The 24,000-nt window shown below is 46.3% G+C and overlaps 1 protein-coding gene across 9 annotated transcripts in view; it reads right to left on the bottom strand.

Annotated features, from left to right (window-relative positions):
• Slc43a3 (solute carrier family 43, member 3) overlaps positions 1–18,593 on the bottom strand; it is a 35,833-nt gene extending 17,240 nt beyond the window's left edge. Inside the window, exons 1-10 of one of the 9 annotated variants that reach the window (XM_006234468.5) lie at positions 18,474–18,593; positions 16,285–16,629; positions 15,823–15,952; positions 13,654–13,700; positions 10,921–10,997; positions 10,641–10,733; positions 7,052–7,191; positions 5,721–5,818; positions 3,657–3,869; positions 3,318–3,437 (exon numbers count right to left, since the gene is read on the bottom strand). In XM_006234468.5, the coding sequence (XP_006234530.2) occupies positions 3,318–3,437; positions 3,657–3,869; positions 5,721–5,818; positions 7,052–7,191; positions 10,641–10,733; positions 10,921–10,997; positions 13,654–13,700; positions 15,823–15,952; positions 16,285–16,465 (1,099 nt within the window). In that variant the 5' untranslated portion in view covers positions 16,466–16,629; positions 18,474–18,593. 9 annotated transcript variants of the gene reach the window in all.
• Positions 18,594–24,000: the final 5,407 nt, after the last annotated feature.

Raw genomic sequence — 24,000 nt, 5'->3', positions numbered from 1 at the left:
AACTGCTTAACTTGTGAGTGTTTTCAACAGAATTCAAAGAAGCAATCTCAAAATGTCAGGAACAGAGAGAAACAAGAAATGAGACCGAACTGTGTCCAGAAAGACTCGTGTGTACGTGTGCAGCTTGTGTACATGTGTGAGTATGCATGTGGGTCACTGAAGCAAAAGAAAGATGACATGGGAGTGCAGAAATAGCTCCTATGAGACAGGATGACACAAAGGCAGGAAGGGAGACTATTCGGGGGAGTGTGGGGACCAGCAGGAGGGAGGGATGAATAAGAATGGTAGATATTGAACACATACAATGCCATTGTATACATATACAGTGTATATGAAAGTAAGAAATGCCAAGAAGCCCACCACCCGCCATGAGAACTTTAAAAATTAATTTTAAAAGGATGAGCATACAAAGAGAGAGAGAACACCAAACCTGAAGTCTCTAAATATTGTTTTCCACTAGAGACCCAAGACTGGTTAGAGAAATGGCCAGTTTCAAGTTTGGTGCAGGGAAATGTCCAGTTAAACAGACCCAAACCTTTCTTGCACTAGATGGCAAGGGCACTGACCAAAACTGAGTCGTGTCTGAGAGTCCCACATTTTAAGACTGGTAAAGTTTCTGGTGGCCAAAGATGGATCAATGGAAGCCTGAAGAAGAATGGCGAGGCCCGTGAGATGGCTCAGCAGGAAACGGTGCCTGTCACCAGCCTGACAACCTGTTTTCCATTGCTGGGGTCCACACAGTAGGAGGAAAAAACTGAGCCCCATGCGTTGTCCTTTGAACTTTGCAGGCACACACCCACCTACATAGTAGCATATGCCTTATATACCTTTAACCTCAGCACTGAGGAAGCAGAACACAGCCAGCCTGGTCATAGTGAGTTCTAGGCCAGCCAGGGATACATAGTGAGAGCCAGGCCAAAAATAAAAATCCCACAAATAGTTAGGGCCAGATTGCAGTTAAGAGGAAGAGCATTTGCAGAACACATGAGAAGCCCAGAGCCCCATCTCCAGCACTGAAGAGGAAGGCAGAACAGAATGGGACCACGTCAGATACACTGTACAACTTAAATGTTTTTCAAACAAAGCAATCTTCCCTCCAAAAAAAAAATCATATAAGATCCTATCTCGTGGTATACACATATGAAATTCTTGAAAATAAGGTTGTTTTAAAAAAAACCCATAAAGTTTTAAAAACTCAGACACAAAATAAGACCATTGAACCTCCGCTGGACTCTAAAGACAGTAGTGCCACTTGTCTCTGGTGGGATGTGCAGCTACTGTGTCACCCTGAAATGGTTAAGCAGAGGAGGAAGGCAAGCGTTTACTTCAGGGTAAAGAAACAGTGCGAAAAGCTGCGTCTTCTGGAGGCATTGTAGCTGCTAAAAGCCAGAGGAAAGATGACAATAGCACCCTAATCAAATCATGGGTCTCAAATTGATCACAGTGGTTGCAAAATCGTTAGCTGCTGAGGCTGGTGGGAAGCTTTCTAATGGATGGATCAGACTAAGTTCTAAAGCAACTGATCCGTCTCAGTGTCGTAACAGGGAAGGCTGTGAATAGCAGGGGGCTGTGAAGGAACCAGAGAGGCCACAGCTACTCCATTTCTACTTACTCTTGCCAAAAAAGGGGGGGGGGGTTCCTCCAAGCTTTGAATCTGCCTATTTACAGGAAATGCCCAATCAAAAGAACTCATTCATGAAATACCCAAAAGATGCCAAATCCAAATGTGGGAAATCTGACAGGAAAAATATCCCACTTTCTTCAACAAATAAACAAGAGGAGGTTCACTGACATAAACTGTGAAGGAAGGGAATTGGGGCTGCGGATATAACTCAGTAGCAAAGAATTTGCTTAGCATGCATGAGACCCAAGTATCTATTCCCGGTACCAGAAAAGAGGAGGGAGGAAAAAGTCTGTTTGCTGAGTATGGTAGTAAGCCTTACCACTTAGGAAGTGACAGCAGAAAAATCAGAAGTTCAAGGCCATCCTAAACTACAAAGTAAACTCAAGGCCAGTCTTGGATATGTAGTAACGTGAAGGCTAGCCTAAATTAGATGAGACCCTGTCTTAAACAAATAATAAAAACGAAGATATAAAGGACACATTAACTGTATGGAGATGCTGAACAAAACAGTCAGGAAACAATGTACTAAGGTCAACCGGGGAGATGTGAAAGGCAGTTAGTTGCATATTGGAAAATATTAAGAATGAATGGGGATTTTCATGGTGATATTGATTGAACGGAGACTGTTTTTATTAAGGAGAAGGGTGAGGTATTTACACGTACATGTAGTGCACAGCCTAAACTTGGTGTAAAACTCCTGAAGCAGGGTTCAGGTGCAGAGAGCTGAGAGGAGGACGGAGACAAAGCAAACAGTAACCAGTGCTCCCTCCTTTTCTCCCTTATGTCCCAGCTCACATAGGGTGAAATATCCCAGCATCCTTCTGCTCTGCCAACCACACCCAAGGAGCACGTTCTAACTCCAAGGTACAGGGAGTAGCCTGAAGCCTTCTTATGCTCTCTCCTGTTTTCTCCTCAACTCTCTCAAACTCTGCCCTTTGATTAGCTTGAATCACTCACAGAAAGGATCCAGATTCCTGAATACCTATCTCTTGTCAGCTCTGTCATGCCATTGTGGTCTTCAGACACGACCAGGCTCTTCCCCTCCCTTCTCTGTCTTTTCACTCCGTGAAGAAGCCTTCCCTGACAACAACCCTGCCTCACCCAGAAGAGGTAATATATACGCCCTTCTTGGTGTCCACAGTCTGCTGTCCCTTCAGCTGCATGCTCACAGAGGCTCTGTGACTCACAGTCGAGCTATATCCAGAAAACCCCATCGGAAGCCAAAAATACCAGCAAGTTGAAAATGCATTTAACATACTTAGGGGTATTATGGCTCTGTACACTAGCTAAAACATTTCACATCAGCTGGACAAAGCCACCCAACAGGAAGTCCAGTATCTAATAAAGCATTGGCTATGTCATGTGATTTGTCAACAACGAAAATAGGAAAACAGAATGGCTGTGTGGGTGTGACTCTGCCTGGTCATGGACTCCAGCACTCCGTCAGTAGCAGGCCATCTGTACTTTATGGACTGTTACTATGTCTAGATTAGTACAGCTTAAGAAGACAAGACTGACCTGTCTCCTCCACTGTTAAATCCCCATGGGTTTGCTACCATGGCTGACACAAAATGTATGACCAAGGCTTGAATGGATAGATGGGCCAGTCAGGGAGAAAGGGAAAAGGCAAAGAGTGGGCGACTGTGGAAGTCTATGAAGATCTCTCCTCCTGGCTCCCCGATCCCAGGCTTACCTGTCCTTTTGGCTTCCTTCTGATACTTCTGTTTAAGGCAGTCCATGAGTAAGCCGTTCCAGGGGGCACACAGCACGCCAAAAAATTGGGTGATGGCAAAGGCATTTGTGTAGGCACTGACTTGTGAAGGCACAAAAAATAGAGAGGGGTGGGGTGAGAAGAAATTTCCAGGCTATTCACAAGAGAAGACTCTCCCACCCTTGCCTTCTCTAGCCCTCCTCCCCAGACCCTCAAAAACGGCTCTGGAATCCATAGCTTTGCTCACAGCATTCGTGAGTCTCTTAGGGCCTTAGGTTCCTACTTGAGACTTCCCGAAAGACTCCTCTGAAGCCCACATACCTTTCACACTATCCTCACCAGCCAACTTGGTGAGGAGAGAGTTGAGAGTACCAATGAAGAGGTAATGCCACAACTGTATGATGGACAGCCACACCACATGCAAGATGAATCGGTGAGAGAACACGCAGCGTCGGAAGGAGTGCTGCTGCTGCTGCTGCTGCTGCTGCTGCTGCTGCTGCTGCTGCTGCTGCTGCTGCTCTGGTCCAGAGTTCTCTGATAGGGAAGGGAGGGACGAGGCATAAACGACACGGAAAGAGGAAGGGTTGGATGGGCCCAGGGCCCCTAACAAGACAGCCACAGGCCTAAGCTCACTGTCCTCCACTCTTGTCTTCTATGAGCCAGCTAAAACTCCCCCATCCCCTCCACCATGCTTCGTCATCTTGTCCTTCCACCTTCGATGGATCTCCTCCTGTTCCTGGGTATCTTGAAATCTGATCTTGTCTCTCACAGCCTGCTCGGGTACTTCTTTTTTTAAGATTGATTGATTGATTGATTGATTGATTGATTGATTCTATAAACACACCAGAAGAGGGCATCAGATCTCATTACAGAGGGTTGTGGGATTTCAACTCAGGACCTCTGGAAGAGCAGTCAGTACTCTTAACCACTGAGCCATCTCTCCAGCCCGTCAATGACACTTCTTGCTGTAGTACTTTTCTGATCGTTCTCAGCCAAGATGGCGAAATGAAAAACGAGGAGAATGTTGGGACAGAGTGAAGGTTAAGATGGACAGCTATGGGGTTGGGGATTTAGCTCAGTGGTAGAGCGCTTGCCTAGCAAGCGCAAGGCCCTGGGTTCGGTCCTCAGCTCCAGAAAAAAAAAAAAAGATGGACAGCTGTTCTAGTCTACTCTGTGTCCCCTACCTTTCTTTTGGTCCCAGAATCCCTCATTTCCTTAGGACTCCCTTGTTCTCTCTGGTCCAATTGGGACCATGAATTAAATATTCTGTTCCTCATGCAGTTGACCAATTAACCGTTCTCCCTAACTAGGTACTGGCTAAGAGTTTAATATACAGGAATGCTCAGAGACAGCCTGGTTCCACCATTCTGTAGCCTGGTTCACTTTCCTCTTGATTGTGTGAGTCTTCCACAGCCCTCTTACTCTTTTTATTGTTTGAGACAGGGTTTTATGTAGCCCAGGCTGGCCTGGAGCTCACTGTGTAGCTAAGGTTGACATGGAATCTCCTTTCCATCATGCCGATGTACACAGTGCTGGGATTGAACCCAAGCCGTTGCATATGCTAGCATGGGCTCTGCTGACTGAGCTACAACCCTGGCCCCTATTCTTTTTTTTTTTAACAAATAAATTTTATTGTGTGTATTTAAAGCACACAACATGCTGTCATCGGGTACATATAGATAGTAAAATGGTTACCATAGCAAAGCAAATTAACATATCCATCACCTCACTTTGTTGCCCATTTTTTTTGTGTGTGCCAAGAACAGCTAAAATCTGCTCATATAGAGAAAAAAAAATCTCTCAGATACAATGTAATTCTATTAACTGCCCTGCTCTGGAAACTGCTTTCTCCTGCCCAGCTGCTACTTCTGCCCTATGACCTGTCTCCCTCCAACCCCTCCCTCCTCCTCCTATTTTTACTTTCTACTGTAGCTAACAATGGTTTATAATATTCATAAGCAAATACCCAGAGCAGACAGAGGAGAGAAAGGAGGAAGTGATTGGAGATGGTACGGATGGGAAGAGGTCAGAGCCAAGAGACATAAAGAAATGGAGACACGGGTGCCAACCTTGCTGCCCTTGAATCCCAGGAGAGGTTGAGACCACAGTGTAGAGATCAGGGCCATGGAAGATAGATTTCAGTGTGAGGAGAGCTGTGTATGTGGTGGAAAAGGTAAAAAAAAAAAAAGAGGCACTGAAAACACACAAAGACCCTGCCCTTTCTGGGCCACCTCTCAAGTAAGGGGATTGAAGAAATGCTTCTGGGCTCTTTCCTTGCATGGCCTGGCCTCATTCTGAACCTCTGGGATGACTTCTTGGGGTTAAAAGCCACCAAGGCATGGGGCTGCCAGTGTCTGCAGGGGACGTGGGTAAAGCGGAACTCACCTTCCTTTGGTGACTGACATTCCCTTGACTGCAACTCCTTGGTCTCATGTTCAGCTGCCTCATTCTCTTCCTTCCTGGTACAGAACCTGGAGCACAAGCTGTGGAAACAGAAGCCCTGACACTCAGTCCCACACTATGAGCTTGACCAGAACACGACCAGAAAACAGCGAGAGCAGAGGATCCTGTGTGCTTCACACAGAATCACTTTTGAACAACCTTGACAGCCAAGTGGCAACCTAGGCCAACTAAATCAGAATGTCTATTGGCTAATAGCCAGGTCTCCATGTTTCCGTTTTATTTTCTATTGTAATGATCTGATTGATTCTGATAGACAAGTTTGGGGTATCCTAGAAATATGGAAAAAGAGAAGAGGTCTTTGTTACAAGTCTTGGCTCTGGACGTTCCCGTGTGGCTCCAGCTTTACCCCTCAGAGCCTCATCTTCACAGATGAGAAATGAAGGCGTGGCTATCAGTACTCGGCCGTCAGTGCATGGCTACCAGTGGGAAATGAGACCGCGAGAATGAACTCAAAGAGCACATGGGGTACAACAAACAGCAAGGGAGCAGCAAATGAGGATGCCCCCTAGGCTCCCTACAACTGACAGCCAGTGTGACCATGGCACCCCACCTCCTCTGACTCCAATCCTTGGCAATGGGACTCTGCCCATTTCGCATCATCATCTAGGCTAGACATGAGAACTGCTTCAGCCAAGATGATGTAGCACACAAGTGACACATCCATTCCAAGTCAAAGCCTCAAAGAACCGCGTGCGTTTCTGCCCCCTCTCTGAACCCCAGAACCACTATGTGCTCATACCCAAGCCTGTGCCATAGACATCCCTGCTATTCCAAACCCAATGTAAGTGAGGGCCTGGCAGAGCAGCCAGCTCCCTGCTAACACATCAGATGATCGGAGGCAGAAGTGATAAGATCATCCAAGTCTGGCTCAGATGTAAGAAATAAGTTCTTAGGAGCTGGAGAGACGGCTCAGCCGTTAGGAGGACTCTCTGCTCTTTCAGAGGAGCCAGGCTTGGTTCCCAGTACCCATAGTGGCTTACACCTATCTGTAACTCTAGCTCTAGGAGACCTGTCACCCTTCTCTGACCTCCATGGACACCAACGGTATACATGGGCATTTTCCCAGGCAAAACACTCATGCACAAAAACAAAATAAGCTAATCTTTAAAAAAAAAAAAAAAGGAGGAAAATAAGAAATGCCTGGCATGCTCGTTATGCAGCATTAGCTAACCAATACACTCTTCTCCTATAGCAGGGTTAGTCTTTCCTTTTCCTACCTCAGATCAGATGGGACATTGGCCAATCATGCTTACCCATAGCTATAGTTGGGAGGCAGTGGGTAGGGGATATGTCCCCGAGGCATCAGAAGGAAAGTACGCCCAACATGCCAGGCACTGCAGACAGACAGGAAGATGAAGGAGTGCCTGAGGCTGATTCCCTGCTCATAAAGAAGCTGTGGAGAAAAGAACAATACATCAGGATAACACGGTCCTTACAGGAGCATTTCAGACCACAGTCAAAAGTGCAGACAGAGCTGCAGAGACGGCTCAGTGGTTAAGAGCACTGACTGCTCTTCCAGAGGTCCTGAGTTCAAATCCCAGCAACCACATGGTGGCTCACAGCCATCTGTGATGGGATCTGGTGCCCTCTTTCAGTGTGTCTGAAGACAGCTTACAGAATATAATAAATAAAACTTTAAAAAAAAAAAGTGTGGAGAGAAACCAAAGCGTCTGTGGGCAGATGAATGAATGAGCAAAATGCGGTATCTCCAGTGACACATGGCTTTTACAAAAGGAAGAATATCATGGCACACACACGCTACAGATGAACCTTGAGAACACGGAATCAAATGAAGATAGCCAGCCCCCGAAAGACAACTTTTGTCTTTTTCTACTTACAAGAGACTCCTAGGATGCTCAAACTCAGATAAGTATCATGGCAATTGCCAGAGGCTGCAAATGGGCAGAAGAAATGAGGAACGTGTGTTCAATGGATACAGGGTTCCAATGTTATAATGTGGAATTTTCTCCAGATGGGTGATGGTGCTGGTTGCTCAGTATCACAAATGTACCTAATCTATACACTTAAAAAATGGTTATGGGGGGCTGGAGAGATGGCTCAGCGGTTAAGAGCACCCGACTACTCTTCCAGAGGTCCTGAGTTCAATTCCCAGCAACCACATGGTGGCTCACAGCCATCTGTAAAGAGATCTGATGCCCTCTTCTGGTGTGTCTGAAGACAGCTACAGTGTACTTATATATAATAAATGAATAAATCTTAAAAAAAAAAAACTAGTTATTAAAAAAAAAAATGGTTATGGGCTGGCAAAATGGCTCAGTGGGTGAAGTCGCTTGCTGCCAAGCCCGATGATCTAAGTTCAACACCTACAACCCATATGGTGGATGGACTCCCTTGAGTTAGCTGTCTTCTGACTTCCACAGACAAGCTGTGGCACATGCACATGTGTGCGCGCGTGCGAACACACACACACACACACACACACACACACACACACACCCTACACCAATAGATAATTTGTAAAAGTTTGACAGTAAATTTTAGACTATATGTATTTTATCACATGTGTAAAGCGTAGGAGCAGAAGCTGAAAGTCACATTTCTGAAAGTTTCAGCATAGCTTCCTGCCTGCCCTCCCAGATCCTCATGTCCCTACACCCAGAGCCTAGCAAGCAGCAGGGTGCCATCTTGTCACGTGCCCTTACAATCCTGTGCGGCCTCCACAAATCTTTTTTGCTTAATGTTATTTCCTCCCAATAGCAAGAAGTCCTTTTGGGCAACTCTTCAGACAAGAGGTCAGCTTACAAAACACATCTGTGGGAAGCTACAGAGGGATCCTCCCTTGTGTTCTCCAGGGCGACTCACACAACAAAAGAAACCTCTAAATTCCTCAACTTCCAGGTTAGAAACCACAAGTTGAGACAAACCTCTTCCTTTTACAGAGGATGACAGTGAGGTCTGGAGAGGCGAGATGACCACACAGGAAGCAACCAAGTCCTATAAACTAAGAATCCCACTCCTGCTCCAGCCCCTTCCTTCCCCCTTCAAAAAGAAGGAGATGCATCCAGGTAAGCTTTACCAGGTAAGGGGATGGGAACCTGGAAAATGGCTCTTGGGCTACCAGCAAAGGGTCTGAAGAGCCTCAGAGACTCAGAAGTTCTTGCTGAGGTGCTCATGGGACTAAGGGTTCATGAGCCCATGGGTAGCCTAACAAAAGCCCAGAGAGAATTCCAGGTTGGACAATTCAGGGACAACCATTCTTTGCTCCTGTTGACAGTCCTTGGGTTCCAGCTGGTTGCCTCACAATCAAAGTGGGGTTGCTACAGTGTCACCTATTACACCTTCCTTCCCACTGCAATCTTCAAGGAGGAAGAACAGAGACAGGGAGGGAAGAATGCTTTTGGTGTTGCAACTAGGTCTTGGGTAGGTCAGGTAGGTTTCAAGCTCACTGTATAATATAAAATGACCCTGACTTTCTGGTCTTCCTGCCGTCATCTCCCCAGTGCTGAGATTAAAGGTGTGTTACCAAGCTTGCTTGTGCACTGCTGGGACCTGAACCCAAGGCTTTGTGCTTGTGAGACAGGCATTCTAACAACTGAGCTAGCCCCCAACCTAAAGGTTCTCTTCTACTCTGCTTTTGAAAACCCTCCTTCAGGGTTGACACATCCCCTAAAGTTCTACACCATACACCTATTTTATCTCATTGCAAGGATATGACATGCCTGCCTCTACCTGTCAGTAGTAGAGACAGGGTTTGCCATTGTTAGCTTAGACCAACCAGAAATCATCCTGTGGGTTAGGCAAGGCACTAACCAGATAAAACTGTTAGCACTGACTTAAACACTAAAATCATTAACCAAGCCAGGTATGGTGACCTCTGCCTCTAACCTCAGCACTGGAGAGCCTAAGACAAAGGGATTGAGAGTTTGAGGCGAGCCTGGGCTACAAGATACCAGCCTGCCCTACACAGGCAGATGCTGTCTCAAAAAACAACTTAACTGAAGCTAGGCGCCAAGACACGTATCTGTAATCTCAGCACTCGGAAGGCTAAGGAAGAACGATCATAAGTTTGAGAACACACTGGACTACATGGTGAGTCTTGGGCCAGCTTAAGAGGCCTTGTCTTAAATGATAATAACAATTAACTTAATAAAAAAACAAAACCATTAGCAGAGTGGTTGTTAATGGGCTTCTAATATCCTTGCCAACAGTTTGTTCTCCTAATACTCTCAACCAGCCCTTGGGAGAGATAGAAAGGCCCTGTGTAGTCTCTAAGGCCCTCGCTAGCCTTTCCTACCCACTTCCCCAAGGTGGAAACACACGTCAGCAAATGCTAATTTTACAGAGTTCCCCATTTCTGTATATCCCTGACCCAAGTATGTCATGCTGTCATCTTCCTCCTCCACTGAGCAGAGTATAGGCTTAGTGTAAAGAGAGGGCTCAGTGGTCACAAGCTCATCTCTAGAGAGAAACAGGCCTAATGCAGGTTCAAATGCCAGTTACCAGGGCAGAACCTCTGACAGGCACCATGATCTCCCTAACACTGAGGAATGTGCCCACCTCCAGGACTGGCAGAAGTCATGCAGGGTTCACAGGCCAAGCGATTGGAATTAATAAGGGCTCAAGTGTTCAATAAATGTTAAGTTAGTATTGTGTATGTGAAAGCGTACGGAGGCCAGAGAACGGCCTTAAATATCATTTGTCAGGAGAGAGTGGCCTCGAGATTTGCCTGTTTGCAGCACTCCACACTGGGATTACAAACTCACACCGGACACTCAGCCTTTTCACACGGATTCTGGGAATCTAACTCGGGTGGTTGTGTTCACACAGTAGGCACTTTACAGAGTGGGTTATCCCCTCAGCTCCAGCTTCTGGCATTCCTACTTTAATGATGAGGAACACTGCTGAGGAGGAGTCAAATGCTCCATTGTAGAAGGTGATAATGGTTGAACGGTGTTTGCCAAAGAGATTCCCAATCTGGAGAAGACAAGACAAACTTAGCTGACTTAGTTATTCATGAAACAATTTTACCCTTCTCTGCACCCACACGTGTGCCCTCTTGCACCCCAATTCCTTCTATTTTGCTCTTGGTCAACCCCTCTGGAAAGCCCCCTTATGTCTGGCCCTCCCTCAGCTGCCTGGGATAAGGGAAGGGAGCTCACACCTGTAGGTTGGTGATGAGGAACAGGATTCCTCCCACTGCAAGCATAGGCATGGCCAGGAAGAGCAACATGGCAGTGTCTGGAACCATAAAAATCACAGGAATGAGTGGTGACTGCATTGGAACCCAAAGCCCCAGAAGCTGTCCTCTCTCCTCCAGAAGGCTCCAGCTCCCATCAGCCCCAAGACAGTAGCACTTGCAGCCCACTTCACCAGCCTGCTGGTGTCCTTGAAGGGCCTTAGGTCAAGAGACTCTCCAATGATGCCTTCTCATGTGTCCTGAGGCCCCCTTCTCCTTACCAAAGGTGGTTGTGGATCTGCAGTAGCCCACAAATGCCTGCTCCATCACCATGGGAGAAGAGGAATCTGGAGTCAGTCCCCAAATCCAGCCTCAAAATCACTGCATCGCCATGAGCATGAGCTACCCTCTGAATCGGCCTCACTCTCCTCACCCGATGAACAGAAACGAGAAACTCTACCCTGCTTTACCAGAGCACTGTAACGACTGAGAAAGAAATGCCTGTGGCCCTTCCCTGTGGTTGTGAGATTGTGAGCACTGCCTTGTGGCACGTCATTGGAAATGCTGCACGAGTGAGCGTGCTCCAGGTTCTAAGCAAAACAAGGCCAAACAAGCAAGCAAAACTGGCATGCAAGCAACAGGCCTCCTAAGTGCCGGATAATCTCCAAATGACTCTAAATCACTGAGAGTAGTCTTAAAAAGAGCAATTTTGTACCAGGTAATTCAATGCTTATTGGTGTATTAGGCCAGTTCTAGATCCTCTATTGTTCCTGCATTTTATTTGTGTGTATGTTACATATATGTGTATGTGGTATGTATGTATATGTGTGCATGTGCGTTATATATATGTGCGTGTGTATGTGTGGTATATATATATGTGTGTGTGCATGTGTAGATATGTGGTGTGTGTGTGTGTGTGTTATGTATGTATATGTATGTATGTCTGTGTGTCTGGGTGCAAAGGCATATGTGTGAAGGCCAAAGGACAACTTGTGGGAGTTGGGTCTTTTCTACCATGTGGGTTCTGGGAATCAAACTCAGGCCATCAGACCTGGTGGCAAGTTACCACTAAGACATCTTGGCAACCTCTTAATCTCCTCTTCAGTAACTACTGTTCCATGCCTAGAGAAGCTATGGAGATGATTTTAGAGATGAGTCACACTATTTGCCATTCACTCTCTGTCATTTACAAATGTACATCTCTCCTAATGAGCTAAAGATTGGAGATCAGCTTCGCAATAAAATCTTCCTAGCGTCAATACTTTTCCCAAAACAAGTCCTGTTTTATGGAGGGAGAGGGACTTTTGCTCAACAGGTGTGGTGATGTGGAGCGGAATGGCCTTCATAGGCCCATAGATTTGAATGCTTGGTCATTAGAGAGTGGTGCTACTTGACAGGGACTAGGAGGTATGGCCTTGTTGGAGTAGTGTGGCCGTGTTGGAAGTGTGTCACTTAGGAGTGGGCTTTGAGATTTCAGAAGCCTAAGCTTCTAAGGCCTCCCCCCTACCCTTTCCTGACTGTGGATCCAGTAGTAGAACTTTCAGTTATCTCTCCAGCACGATATCTCCCTGTGCCAACACTCTTCCCACCATGCTGATAATGGACTAACCCTCTAAAACAGTAAGCCAGCCCAAACGCTTTCTTTTATAAGAGACGCCTTGGTCACGTGTCTCTTCCCACCAATATGACATTGACTAAGAGAGCTGGGTGTTGTGTTGGCTTAGTCAGTAAAGAATTTGCCCTGCAAGCGTGAAGATCTGTGACCAGCAAGTCTAGCCTAACCAGCACAAAGCGAGTAAACTAGACACAAAGCAAGAGATGCTGACTGAAAGCCACAAGAAACCTGAGGGGACTAAGGTAGACTTCTGGCTTCTCCATAGATGTAAGTAAGCCACACAGTCTATAGGCACACTCGAGAGAGAGCACACATCAACACATATACATAAGCAAATAGTAATATAAAGAAGTAATGGGATTCTTGCTCAAAATTCACAAATGTAAATAGATAGATAAATAAATAAATAAATAAATAAATAAATAAATAAATAAATAGGCTTATTGCTCAACTCTTAAAAACATGACTTCATGAGATTTGTTTGGACCAAAACACCAAGTCCCTGGGTTCGCTGAACACAAGTGGAACCTCCTTCATGAAGTCAGCTGGCTCTGATACAGCTATTACACAACAGATCTATTTTCTTATTTCTCAACCCCTAAAATTAAGCCACCCAATATTCCCCTGGGGAGGAATGTTGCAAGTCACCTCTTGGTCAATTTAACCTCCTGCTTCTAGGTCTGCTTCCCTCATATTTATTCATGGCCTTAGGTAAGTCATTAAACTAGCCCCTGCTCACCCACATCTCCTCTCCTCTCATCTTATCTCCCCTGGGCTTTCACCCCCACATAACAAAAGAAAGAAAAACAGGCGAGTCAGGAATGCCCAGACTTTTATAGGAATCACTGGAAGCAAATTTTTGCATGCAACAGGGCTGTTGGTTTTGATTCTGCTGAGAGATTATTTTCAAAATTATCATGCATGTTACAAAAAGAACCACAGGAGAACATTTTAATACTATATAGATACAGTTCTTTCTTCCGTAGGATAAATTTTTCACAGACAATGTGGCTCTATGAAACTATCATGGGCCCTTTGCCTTCTGTACCTGGCCCATCCATCCCCTCCCCAATTGTCCCTCCCTCCCAGCTGTCTGCCCTCACCTGCAGAGGTGAACGCAATGATGAGTGTGGCGCAGGTGTAGAAAAATCTGAAATACAGAAGCATCCAATTAAAAGAAGAAACATGAGGACCGAGTAGGAGTCGGCTCAGCAGACATCCAACACTAGCTAGAATTTGACAGCACTGTGAGCCAGGGAACTCCATGGGTACAGCCACTTCTGAGAGGTCAGCATCCAAGAAATCCTGAAAGACTGAGAGGTAGTCCTGACCCCACAACTAGGACGCGTGATAGCAAATGTTAGTGGTAAACTTGATGAGAAACTAGAATCACCTGGGCAATGGGTTGATTACATTAACTGACACGGGAAGTCTCATCTGGACTTGAGTGGAACTATTCAGATGGCAGAGGATCCTGGACTGTATAAAACGTGAGCTCAGCACCTCCCCCACCCCCACCCCCACCCCATCTTCTGTGTGACTTCAGATGCAATGTGAACAGCTCCCTCAGGCTCCTGCTGCCGGGATGTCCTACTATGATGGACCAGAACCAGGAGCCTTGAGAAGGCTTCCTCCCTTAAGTTGCTTTTCTTTTGGTATTTTATCTCAGTAACAAGAAAGTAAGTAGAGTCCAGAGTCTAAGGCTAAACTGGGAAATCTTGGCTAAAGAGCTCAATTGGTGTGTAAAAGACTCAGGAATACAGTAGGAACTGCACAGACCCTCTTGTCCTGAGGCCAATCCCTGAGGAAAGACCACCTCGTCCAGATGCCTAATCTGCAAATGAAAACCTTGAATTCTAATTTCTCCTCCACGTAGGACTTTGGACAAGGTGCTGCCTTTCTCTGGCCTTGGTAGCCTTTTCTGGAAAAGGAAAGCATTAGTTGACATCCAACCAAGAATAGCTGTGAATTTCAACTAAGAGAATCATAAACTCAGTAAAAAGAAAAGTTATCAAGGTGTGTGTGTGTGTGTTGAGAGTTCAGGTTGGTGTCACAATGTGAGAAGGGTTGGACGTGCCTAGATCACAGTGATCTAGATTCCAAACTCAAAAGTCGTAGAGTTCCCAGCTTGGGGTGTGGCTTCGAAGTTGTGGGGATTTGAATGAATATGCCACCCACAGGCTCACACATTCCTATAACCGCTTTCCAGTTGGTGGGGAGGACTCGGAGGCGTGGCCTTGTTTGAGGAGGTGTGTACTGGGGCTGTGTTGTCATCACTACTGTACTCTCAGCTCCTGCTTGTGGATCCAGATGTGCAGCCTGAAGGCCAAACCTGCCTTACGCCATCACAGGCTCGGGAAGCACAGGCTCGATTAAATGTTTCCTTTTGTAAGTTGCCTTGTTCATATATATATATATGAACATAACATATATATATATATATATGTGTATATATATATATATATATATATATATATATATATATATAATCGCAGCAACAGAATAGTCACCAACACAGAAGTAGACACTTGCCTGGCTTTCATGTAGCAAAAGTGGTACTAGAAAGCAGAAACTCAAAGGACATGGCATGGAGAAGAAGGAACAATGGAAATCAACATCCAAGCTTATGTCTAGCTTATTCTCCCCAAAGCTTAAATGTAAGGGACTTGCTTTACCGTCTGTCTACTTTCCTATCCTTCTGTCAGCTCACCACATATATACTCCCGCTATGGGCTGTATCGAGCCTTAGCAGACCCCTGCTTATCAGTGAACCTGGCCACGGGCATTATCGTAATCAGGAGGCAACAGAACCCTGGAAAAGAACAGGAGGTCTCTGACTCATGCAAGAGACACCCAAGTTGCAAGAGCCTCCAGTGTAATCAGAGAAACCTGAAATTCTACCATTGGGTGGGACTACTCAGAAAATGGAAAGCAAGAGAGAATGAAGGCAGAGCTTCAGTCACCTAGATGTGGGGCCCTGCCGGAAATGAGACTGGGGATTCCAGGGACAAGGAAAACAGACAGTACCGACTGTACATTTTGTCAATCTTGAAACTCTGGCCTCTCAGGAAGTTGAGTATGTAACAGGATAAGACACTACCAACTACAGGGGAAGGTGGAAAGGAAGGGAAGCCCAGCATGAGGGAAGAGGGTGGAGCTACCCAAGGGTCCACAGACTGTGACCCAACTGCCAGGGCAGGGTTTCCCTTCAAGCCAGACTGCAGCCTAAACACTCCCCTAGCTTCTGCCCAGGCTGGGGGCTCTGGACTTACATGGCTAACAGGCGGGCCACAGCAGTCTTGAAGCGGTCAAAGATGTAGCCAGTGGGGAAGGTCATAAAGTTGTTCATGAAGGATGCCAGGGTGAAGATGAGGGAGAACTTCTCATCCTGAGCTTTGAGGTCTGGGAAAGAAAAGTTCTTAGGAACCCTGATTATGTAAGGCTGAATCAGAATCACCCCAACCTTTAGGATAGTTCCCAAACTGGATTCCCCACTACCTTGAACAACTTTGCTGACCAGAAAGCTAGCAACTTGTATTAGAATGTATTGGTGTCCTTTAAAAGCTGGTAGGTACTTCCTTCCTTGATAGCCTCCACACAGAGGGGAAGGGGGCAGACAGTCCGTCCCTCCCCCATAGAAAGGCTGGCAGGGTAAGGATGGGAGACCTCCCTTTTCTTTCTCAACTCCCAGGAACCAGGCATAGCTTCCTTTAAAAAGGCAGCTTTGTCCTTACCAGGGAGGCCTGTTGTATTGCCCCCGAGCACGCAGTCCTGTTCACAGGGCTTTAAGAAGTAGTTTTCTGCTTTGAACACAAACAACAGTGAGGTCCAGCCAAAGAGGACACCAGCAAAACCGATGCATTCCAGCAGCCCAGTCAAGAAGGTGGCCAAGTAAAGGGGCAGCTGGCTCGCCATGGTCTGAGGTGAAGTGGGTCCACAAATCCTATCCTGAACTTCAGAGACTACTGGTAGTGGTGTGTAGGAAATTTCCTTTGGCAAGCACTCGACTTCAATGAGCCCTCTTGTTCCAACTGTCTCTGGGTTGAGCAAGAAATGCCGTGGATCGGTTTGTCTGGATCCTGTTGAAAACAAGGCAGAAGCAGCCTGGTACAGGAAGCTTGTGAAAAAAGACAGCTGAGGGGAAAGGGGTCCTCAGGAGAGGCCGTGATGCTTTGGGAAGTAAAAACTTTCATACATGACCAGGGAATGTGGCTTAGCCATAGATTATCCACAGTTCATTCCCAAACATGGAAAAACAAAAACAACACCCACCCCACCACCACCGACCAAAATACTGTTCAGACATCCTTTCATTCACAGCATCTGCGAAACTACCCATGGCTAAGAAGATAAGGCAGGCCTCAATGACAGCACATGCCATACCTGCCTAGTGTTTGGGAACATCACAAGCAGAGGTAGGAACCCCAGAGAACCGCCCCCGCACCCCCCCACTTGAAAGTCTGAATACAGTCCACCAAAAGACAGTCACCCTGAGCCATTTGAAGGCCTTGGGGGACCTTGCACCTGACCACACACGAATGCTCGGTCTATAGCTGGAACTCTTCAGTGCAACAGAGTGAAACAAAGAAATTCTGAAGGTTTGTTTTTTTGGGAACTTGCCCCAGGGTCGCATAGCTACTTGGTCACTATGAAAAATATCCCAACAAGAGCCTTGTCTAGGACCACAATTCCATCCCCCGCTCCCTCTACCGACATTCACTAACTTCCACCAGGCCATAGGTCGCGCTCCAGCCCGCGGCCACTCTCTCCCAGATCGCTGTCTCTGTAGTCCCACCGCCACCAAGCCACCGTCTTCCACTATGACCCGGCAGCCCAGAGCCGCTCGGTCCGGATCTGCCCGGCCCGACCCAGCAGAACTCGGCTAGACCCCGCCCGGTGTCCTACCCAGTCCTACCCGCGTGTTCTAAGCTCGCAGGTTCCCGCGCCTCGACCGGGTTTCCCGCCCCCCACCCCACCCCCACCCCACCCCCACCCACCGCTCTCATCGCCCCTCCCAGTCCTCTGCCTCCTCCCGCTTGCCGCCTCCTTCTCGCCCCTTCCCGCAAGGGCTTGGGGACCGCCCGGTTTCCATTGCTTCCTTCTTAAAACAACAAAAACAAAAACAAAAACAAAACCCTCTTCTTTCTTCCTATCCCAACAGCTGTCTAGGATTCGAACAGGGTTTTTTTGCTCTCTTTTGACTGACTTTAAGCCTTAGGTAATCCTGCCTGAATGGCCCTAACCAAGCTAGTTTTAAAACAGTTCCAGGCGGTGGTCCAGTCATAGAGATCAAAGGCAACTGAACGTGGATGCACGCACATTGTTTCCAACGCTTTACCTTGTCCACTCGAGTGGGCATGGTACACAGTTTCCCACTTTCTCATCAGCTCTCTCCCGACCCTAAGTTTATCCCCAGAGCTGCCAAGAAAACCTCCAGTAAAATCATGGAGCTAGAATCTGGGCAGAAGTGCTAAGCAGAAATTATCTTGCCTTGCCTTTCACCTCTAAGGACCCTTTTCATTGTTCCCCACCTCACCCCTGCTGAAACCCCCGGCCCAGGTTCTGAGAGAGGCTTCCTGCCAGACTGCATTGATTAACTATTCATTCATCACCCCATTTTTTATTAATCAAAGACATTTATAATTGCCCATCGGAGCTTGTGATCAGCATGAGATAGCTGGACTAACCAGCTGTGTTGCTCACTCCAGCCCAGAGCAAATGAGCTGCGGCTGTCTTCCTTGCCTGAACCACAGTTCTCTACTCTCCTTTGAGAGAGAGCTTCTTATGCACTAGAAGCCGACACCACGCCCAGCTTTCTGGCTCAGCTCTCTTTTCACAGAGAGGTGGTGGGAAGGCCAGCATCAGGAAGTGCCCAGATCACCCCCAAAACCAAGTATCAGAAAAGGCTACTCAAGTGACTTACTGCACAGGGGGAGGGTGCTGTCATCCTATACCCCAGTGACTTCAAACATGGCAGGCTCAGTCTGACAGACTCACTAGCTGCCCCACTAAAATGGGTTCAAAGTTATGGGAGCTGTCCTCAAAGAGAAGCGCACCTGCGAGCTAACTGCCAAGAAATGGGATTTCCAGTTTGTGGATATCTCTGGGCCAGAGAGGGAGATTAGTGGAGAATCCTAAAAGGACTTTGCCCAGGGTCATGCCACACAGCCCAAAAATTGCCTAACTCCCAAACCTCTGCTCTTAACTTGTCCAGTCTTAACAACAGATATTGGGACACTGCAGAAAATATGTCCTTTCTTTAAAAATTAAAAAAATAATAATTAAAAAAAAAACCCAGGAGGGTGAGGATGGGAGACTAAAAATACAACAACTCAAGACAAAAGGAAGCACAGAGCAAGATTTTCTGTTTTACTGCAAGTCGCAGAGACACTGCTATGAATGCAAGTCCAGCCTCAGCACTGGGCTCATGCGTTGCTCTCCTGAGGACCTGGTGGATAAGGAAAACGGAAAGAGCAAAGGAAGAAGAGAAAAGGTCAAAGCCAAGATAAAGAGAATTTAGAATGCAAATCAGCAGGAGCAGTCAGAAAAGCACGGCTCAGGATAAAGCAGCCTAGACTTAAGCAGTTCCTCTCTCCCAAGTAAGAATCCTACCCTATACCCCACTTGACTGCAGAAGGCACTGCCGCTAGTAACATGGCAGGCCTATAGACACTGTTAAGTGCAAACCTCACACTGTTCTTAGTCCTATTTGCTTCAGTTCCTGCAGCTAGCAGAGGCAGAGGCAGGTGCTGTTCTGATCAGCCAATGAGGATTTTCTTGTAACATCAGAGAAACAAGTAGTTATAATAAGGTCTGACTTGAGCACCAACATCCCCAACCTTTCTCTCTTCATCGCCTTTCATTTCACCCCATTTTGTTGTCGACATTGTTGTCGCTGTTGTTGTTGTCGCCATTGTTGTTGCTGTCGCTGTTGTTGTTTGTTGTTGTTGTTAATTGCTTGACTCAATGAACGAAAAGTACCAAGCTCTGTGCCAGGTGCTGGAATTCAGGAGTTCCAGTGCCTTCCCTCAGGATGCTTTTCTCAAGCCCAGGAGGCAATAAATCAAATTGCTAGAGTGAGAGAATGTTCTGTCAGGCAGTGCCCAGCCTAACACTTTCAACCAGCAACATGGGACAGTACAGAGCCTAGGAATGGTAAGAACATTCTGGAGCCAAGACAACCACTGCAAGAGCAGTGGCCAGACCTAGGCCAGAGCAGGGACCTGAATGAAGGTATTTGGTCTTTAGCCCATATCCATCAATCATGTCCTGTTGATTCCATTCCCTACCCATCCTTAGCTACTGCCATAACCGGATACTCTTCTCTCACTAAGGCTTGACCTACCTCTGTGCCATCAGTATATCAGCCCATCAGGGCTCCCATTTGAGAACACTGCTTAAGTGTTTGTATGTTTTCCAAACCCAGCTGGTGAGAGCTAGCCCAGATTCAAGGGATAAAAGGCATGGACATCACATAGACTTGTTATGGCTAGTCATATAAGACAAATTGAATGAACTGCATCAAATCATGTCCCTGGAGGTAGAAAGATTAAGGCTATAGTTCAGCTGAGTATCTGCCTAGCGTTCAGCATGAATCCTGGGTTCTAACCCCATCCCTGGGGATGAAGGTACTCACCTGTGGTCCCAACACTCAAGAGGTGGAAACAGAAGAACCAGAGGTTCAAGATCTTTCTTTGCTACATAACAAGTTCAAGGCCAACCTGGGCTACATAAGACACTGTAGATAGATAGATAGATAGATAGATAGATAGATAGATAGATAGATAGATAGACAGATAGATAATACATACATACATACACAGATATAGATACATAGATCAATACATAGATACATAGCTAGATGGATCATAGATAGATACATACATACACAGATATAGATACATAGATCGATACATAGATAGATAGATAGATAGATAGATAGATAGATAGATAGATGCTATTCCTAATACAAAGATCATGTCTTCAGTCATCCCACCCTACCTTCCAAGGCTTCCCCACCTCCCCTCTAATGATCTCCACAAATAGTACTCTCCCCCCTCCATCTCCTGGTGCTCCACCCTGGGCAGGATTCACAAACCTTTTCTTAACCTCCTTTCATATGGATAAGATGTGAGCCCTTTCTCATAAAGGGTTCTGCTTTCTGATACACCAAGCATACAAACAAGCCAGTGTTCTCAAGGAACAGAACCGATAAAATGAACTAACATATCTATATATCAGCAAGAGGTTTATTAACGATTTAAAATGGATTCCCACCTACAGTAAGCCAACCAAAATTCCTCACAGGTTTGCCCAGGTGCTTGGGTTTTAGTTACTTCCAAATGTAGTCAGGTTGACAGCTGAGATTAACCATCACAATGCCCTTCAAAAATCTAGGCTTGTGAGAATCCAAATATTTGGCTTTCCCATCTATAGTCTCAAAAGGGGAGTTGGGAATCTAATTTGAAACAAAAAAATCAAGAGATAAATGCAAACATTTCCCTTTTCCTTTTCAATGGAAAGAAAAAATTTTATCCTCTTGAGGTAATGCCAGAAAAAGGAAAAATCAGAAGCTTGTTGATCGCCAATTACCTGTCTCTCTGAGCTTCACTCCCTGCATCTATAAAATCAGTCAGGTTGTGGTGTGGGTGCAGATAATGTATGAAAATTGCCCAATTAGTACACTGGCTAATCTTGTTGTTAACAAAATATTATTTAATTATGAAAAAATCAAAAAGAAATTAATAAAAAAAAATGAGATGCTACGTTAGAAGAATTCTAAAGTGCCCCTAACCTAACAAAGAAATAAATGGGGGCAGGGAGAAGGATCCCTGTGTCATAAGTGAGCCAGCCACCTTTAAGGAGCCCCATCTCCAGGGAAAGGGACCATGTTGACCATCCAACTGATTATACTGTGAGCTACTGACAGGAAATTGGTTCATAAACCAGAGTAGACAGGAAGGGGAAGGAGCCATAGAGCTAGGCTGTTTGGGATCTTGTAGTGCTTTGAAAGCAGTTCTGATAAAAGTAGGGCTGTGGGTAAAGAGGAGGCCTCCCACCTTCTTTTCAAAGAAAGATGGATCAGAATGGATGCCCAAGGAGGCACTGGAAGGAGGGGCTCTTGGACCAGTCCCATGACCAGACCACCCCCGTGGCTACCATCAGTGACAGCTATCATGTGTACAGCATTCGGCCACATGGATTTTGGGCACAGAAGCAGGAGCATCCGGGACCACGGCCCCTGACCGTGGGAATCTCCTGCTGCCCTCCCCTTCCCCTTGGCTTCACTTCCATGTTGTTACTCATTTTCTGTTCTCTGTGACAGATTACCCAACAGATGCAGCTAAACAGAGGAAATATCTATTTGAGCTTGTGGTTTCAGTCCCTCATGGCACGGAAGGCCCAGCTGTACTCAAAGCAGCTGGACCATGTGACCAAGGCACACATCTCAGCACATCAGGAAGCTGAAAGGGCTCGACCAAAACTAGGGCCATCGCCACGTCTCACACTGTAGCCCGGCACCTTCGGGCCAGGACTGCAGCGAGCTCTGAATGCCTGCACAGCTAAGCCCGGACAAACACTTCCCTAGATGGTTATCTGCAAGCAGGACACCCTGATGCCCTAAACACCAGGAACGCTCTTGTTGAACGTCCTTCTCTTACAGTTTGCATTTATGCTTCCCAATCCTTGGATGGGCGGGGCCTCGGGGCCCTTTCCTGTTCTTCAGGTGCAGTCTGAGCTTCTTTCGTTAGGTTTATTTTTTACTTTTAATTACATTCATAGGTGTGTGGGTGGATACATGCACGAGAGTACAGGTGCCCAAAGAAGCCAGAGGCGCTAGCTGGAGTTCCAGGCAGTAGAAAACAGCCCAACATAGAGCTTCTGGATGGTTCTGAGTTCTTTAGCAGCTGTAAACAGGCCTTCATCCCTTCACTAACCAAACTATGTTTTCAACATCCGTTTGCTCTGGATCTCATTGTAAACTCGGGTAAAAGTAGTCACAACCATGGCCCAATCTGGATGCTGGGCAGTTATGCAATTTTGTCCACCAGATAAATTAGTGTCTTACATTTGAATCCATCCTTACTCAAAAGTTTAGATTATAGGCAGCCTATAGCCAGAGTCTTTGCCAGAACATGATATGAATGGCTTCTGTGTTCCCATCTGAAAACTCATGAGCATAACTCTTCTCCTGAGCATTTCTGCCAGCATTATCACCTTCAGAACTCCACCGGGACTGCACAGTAAGCTCTACCAATGGCGTCCTTGAGCTTCTTTAGGTGGCATCCCCTCCCTTACACTGTCCTCCCGAAAGCCATCTCTAAAAGTCCAAGAACCACATATTTGGGTTTCTTAGAGTTCCAGTCCCTCTTACAACTCTGATTTTCTTTATCAGGTACTTCCCATGTCACTGTGACAGAAACAAGAGGAGAGGTGTCAAGGCTCAAGTCTGTCAGAGAGACTTTGGTTCATGGTGGTAGGGCTCAAAGCAGGAAGAGCACGTTACGGAGGTCCCTCAAATTGGGATGAGCCAGGAGGCAGAACGTCCTAGAGGGGTGTCTTAGTCAGGGTTTCTATTCCTGCACAAACATCATGACCAAGAAACAAATTGGGGAGGAAAGGGTTTATTCAGCTTGCATTTCCACATAGCTGTTCATCACCAAAGGAAGTGAGGACTGGAACTCAAGCAGGTCAGGAAGCAGGAGCTGATGCAGAGGCCATGCAGGGACGATACTTACTGGCTTGCCTCCTCTGGCTTGCACAACTTGCTTTCTTACAGAACCCAAAACTACCAGCCCAGGGATGGTCCAACCAATAAGGGGCCCTTCCTCCTTGATCATCAATTAAGAAAATGACTTACAGCTGGATTTCATAGAGGCACTCAAGGGAAGCTCCTTTCTCTGTAAATATATAAATATATATATATATAATATATATATATATATATATTAACAAAAGAGCTAAAGGGGATTGCAACCCCATAGAAAGAACAATAGTGTCAACTAACCTGGACCCCTCAGAGCTCCCAGAGGCTAAGCCACCAACCAAAGACCATACATGGGCTGGTCCCTGCCCTCATCCCACCCCTATCCCACCTCAACTCTTCAATACATATGTAACAGGCTTGTCTGGCCTCGGTGGGAAAGGATGTGCTTAATCCTGTAGAGACTTGATGCCCCAGGGAAGGGGGATGCTGGGGGTAGTGAGATGAAGGTAGATGGATGGGGGAGCACCCTCTCATAGCCAAAAGGGAAGGGGAATGGGGTGAAGAGCTCTGGGAGGAGGCAATGGGAATGGGGGCAACATTTGGAATGTAAATAAATAAAATTATTTTTTAAAAAAGAGTTTAAAAAGAGTTAAACAAAACAGGTTATCTTTGAAACAATCAAAAACAAACAAACAAACAAACAAAAGAACAATATCTACACCCGTAACTCTAAGAACCAGGC

This window comes from Rattus norvegicus, chromosome 3 (genome assembly GCF_036323735.1).
Source record: "Rattus norvegicus strain BN/NHsdMcwi chromosome 3, GRCr8, whole genome shotgun sequence".
Taxonomy (NCBI): Eukaryota; Metazoa; Chordata; class Mammalia; order Rodentia; family Muridae; genus Rattus; species Rattus norvegicus.
The sequence above is the reverse complement of the archived record's forward strand: the minus strand, read 5'-3'. Positions and strand labels throughout refer to the sequence as shown.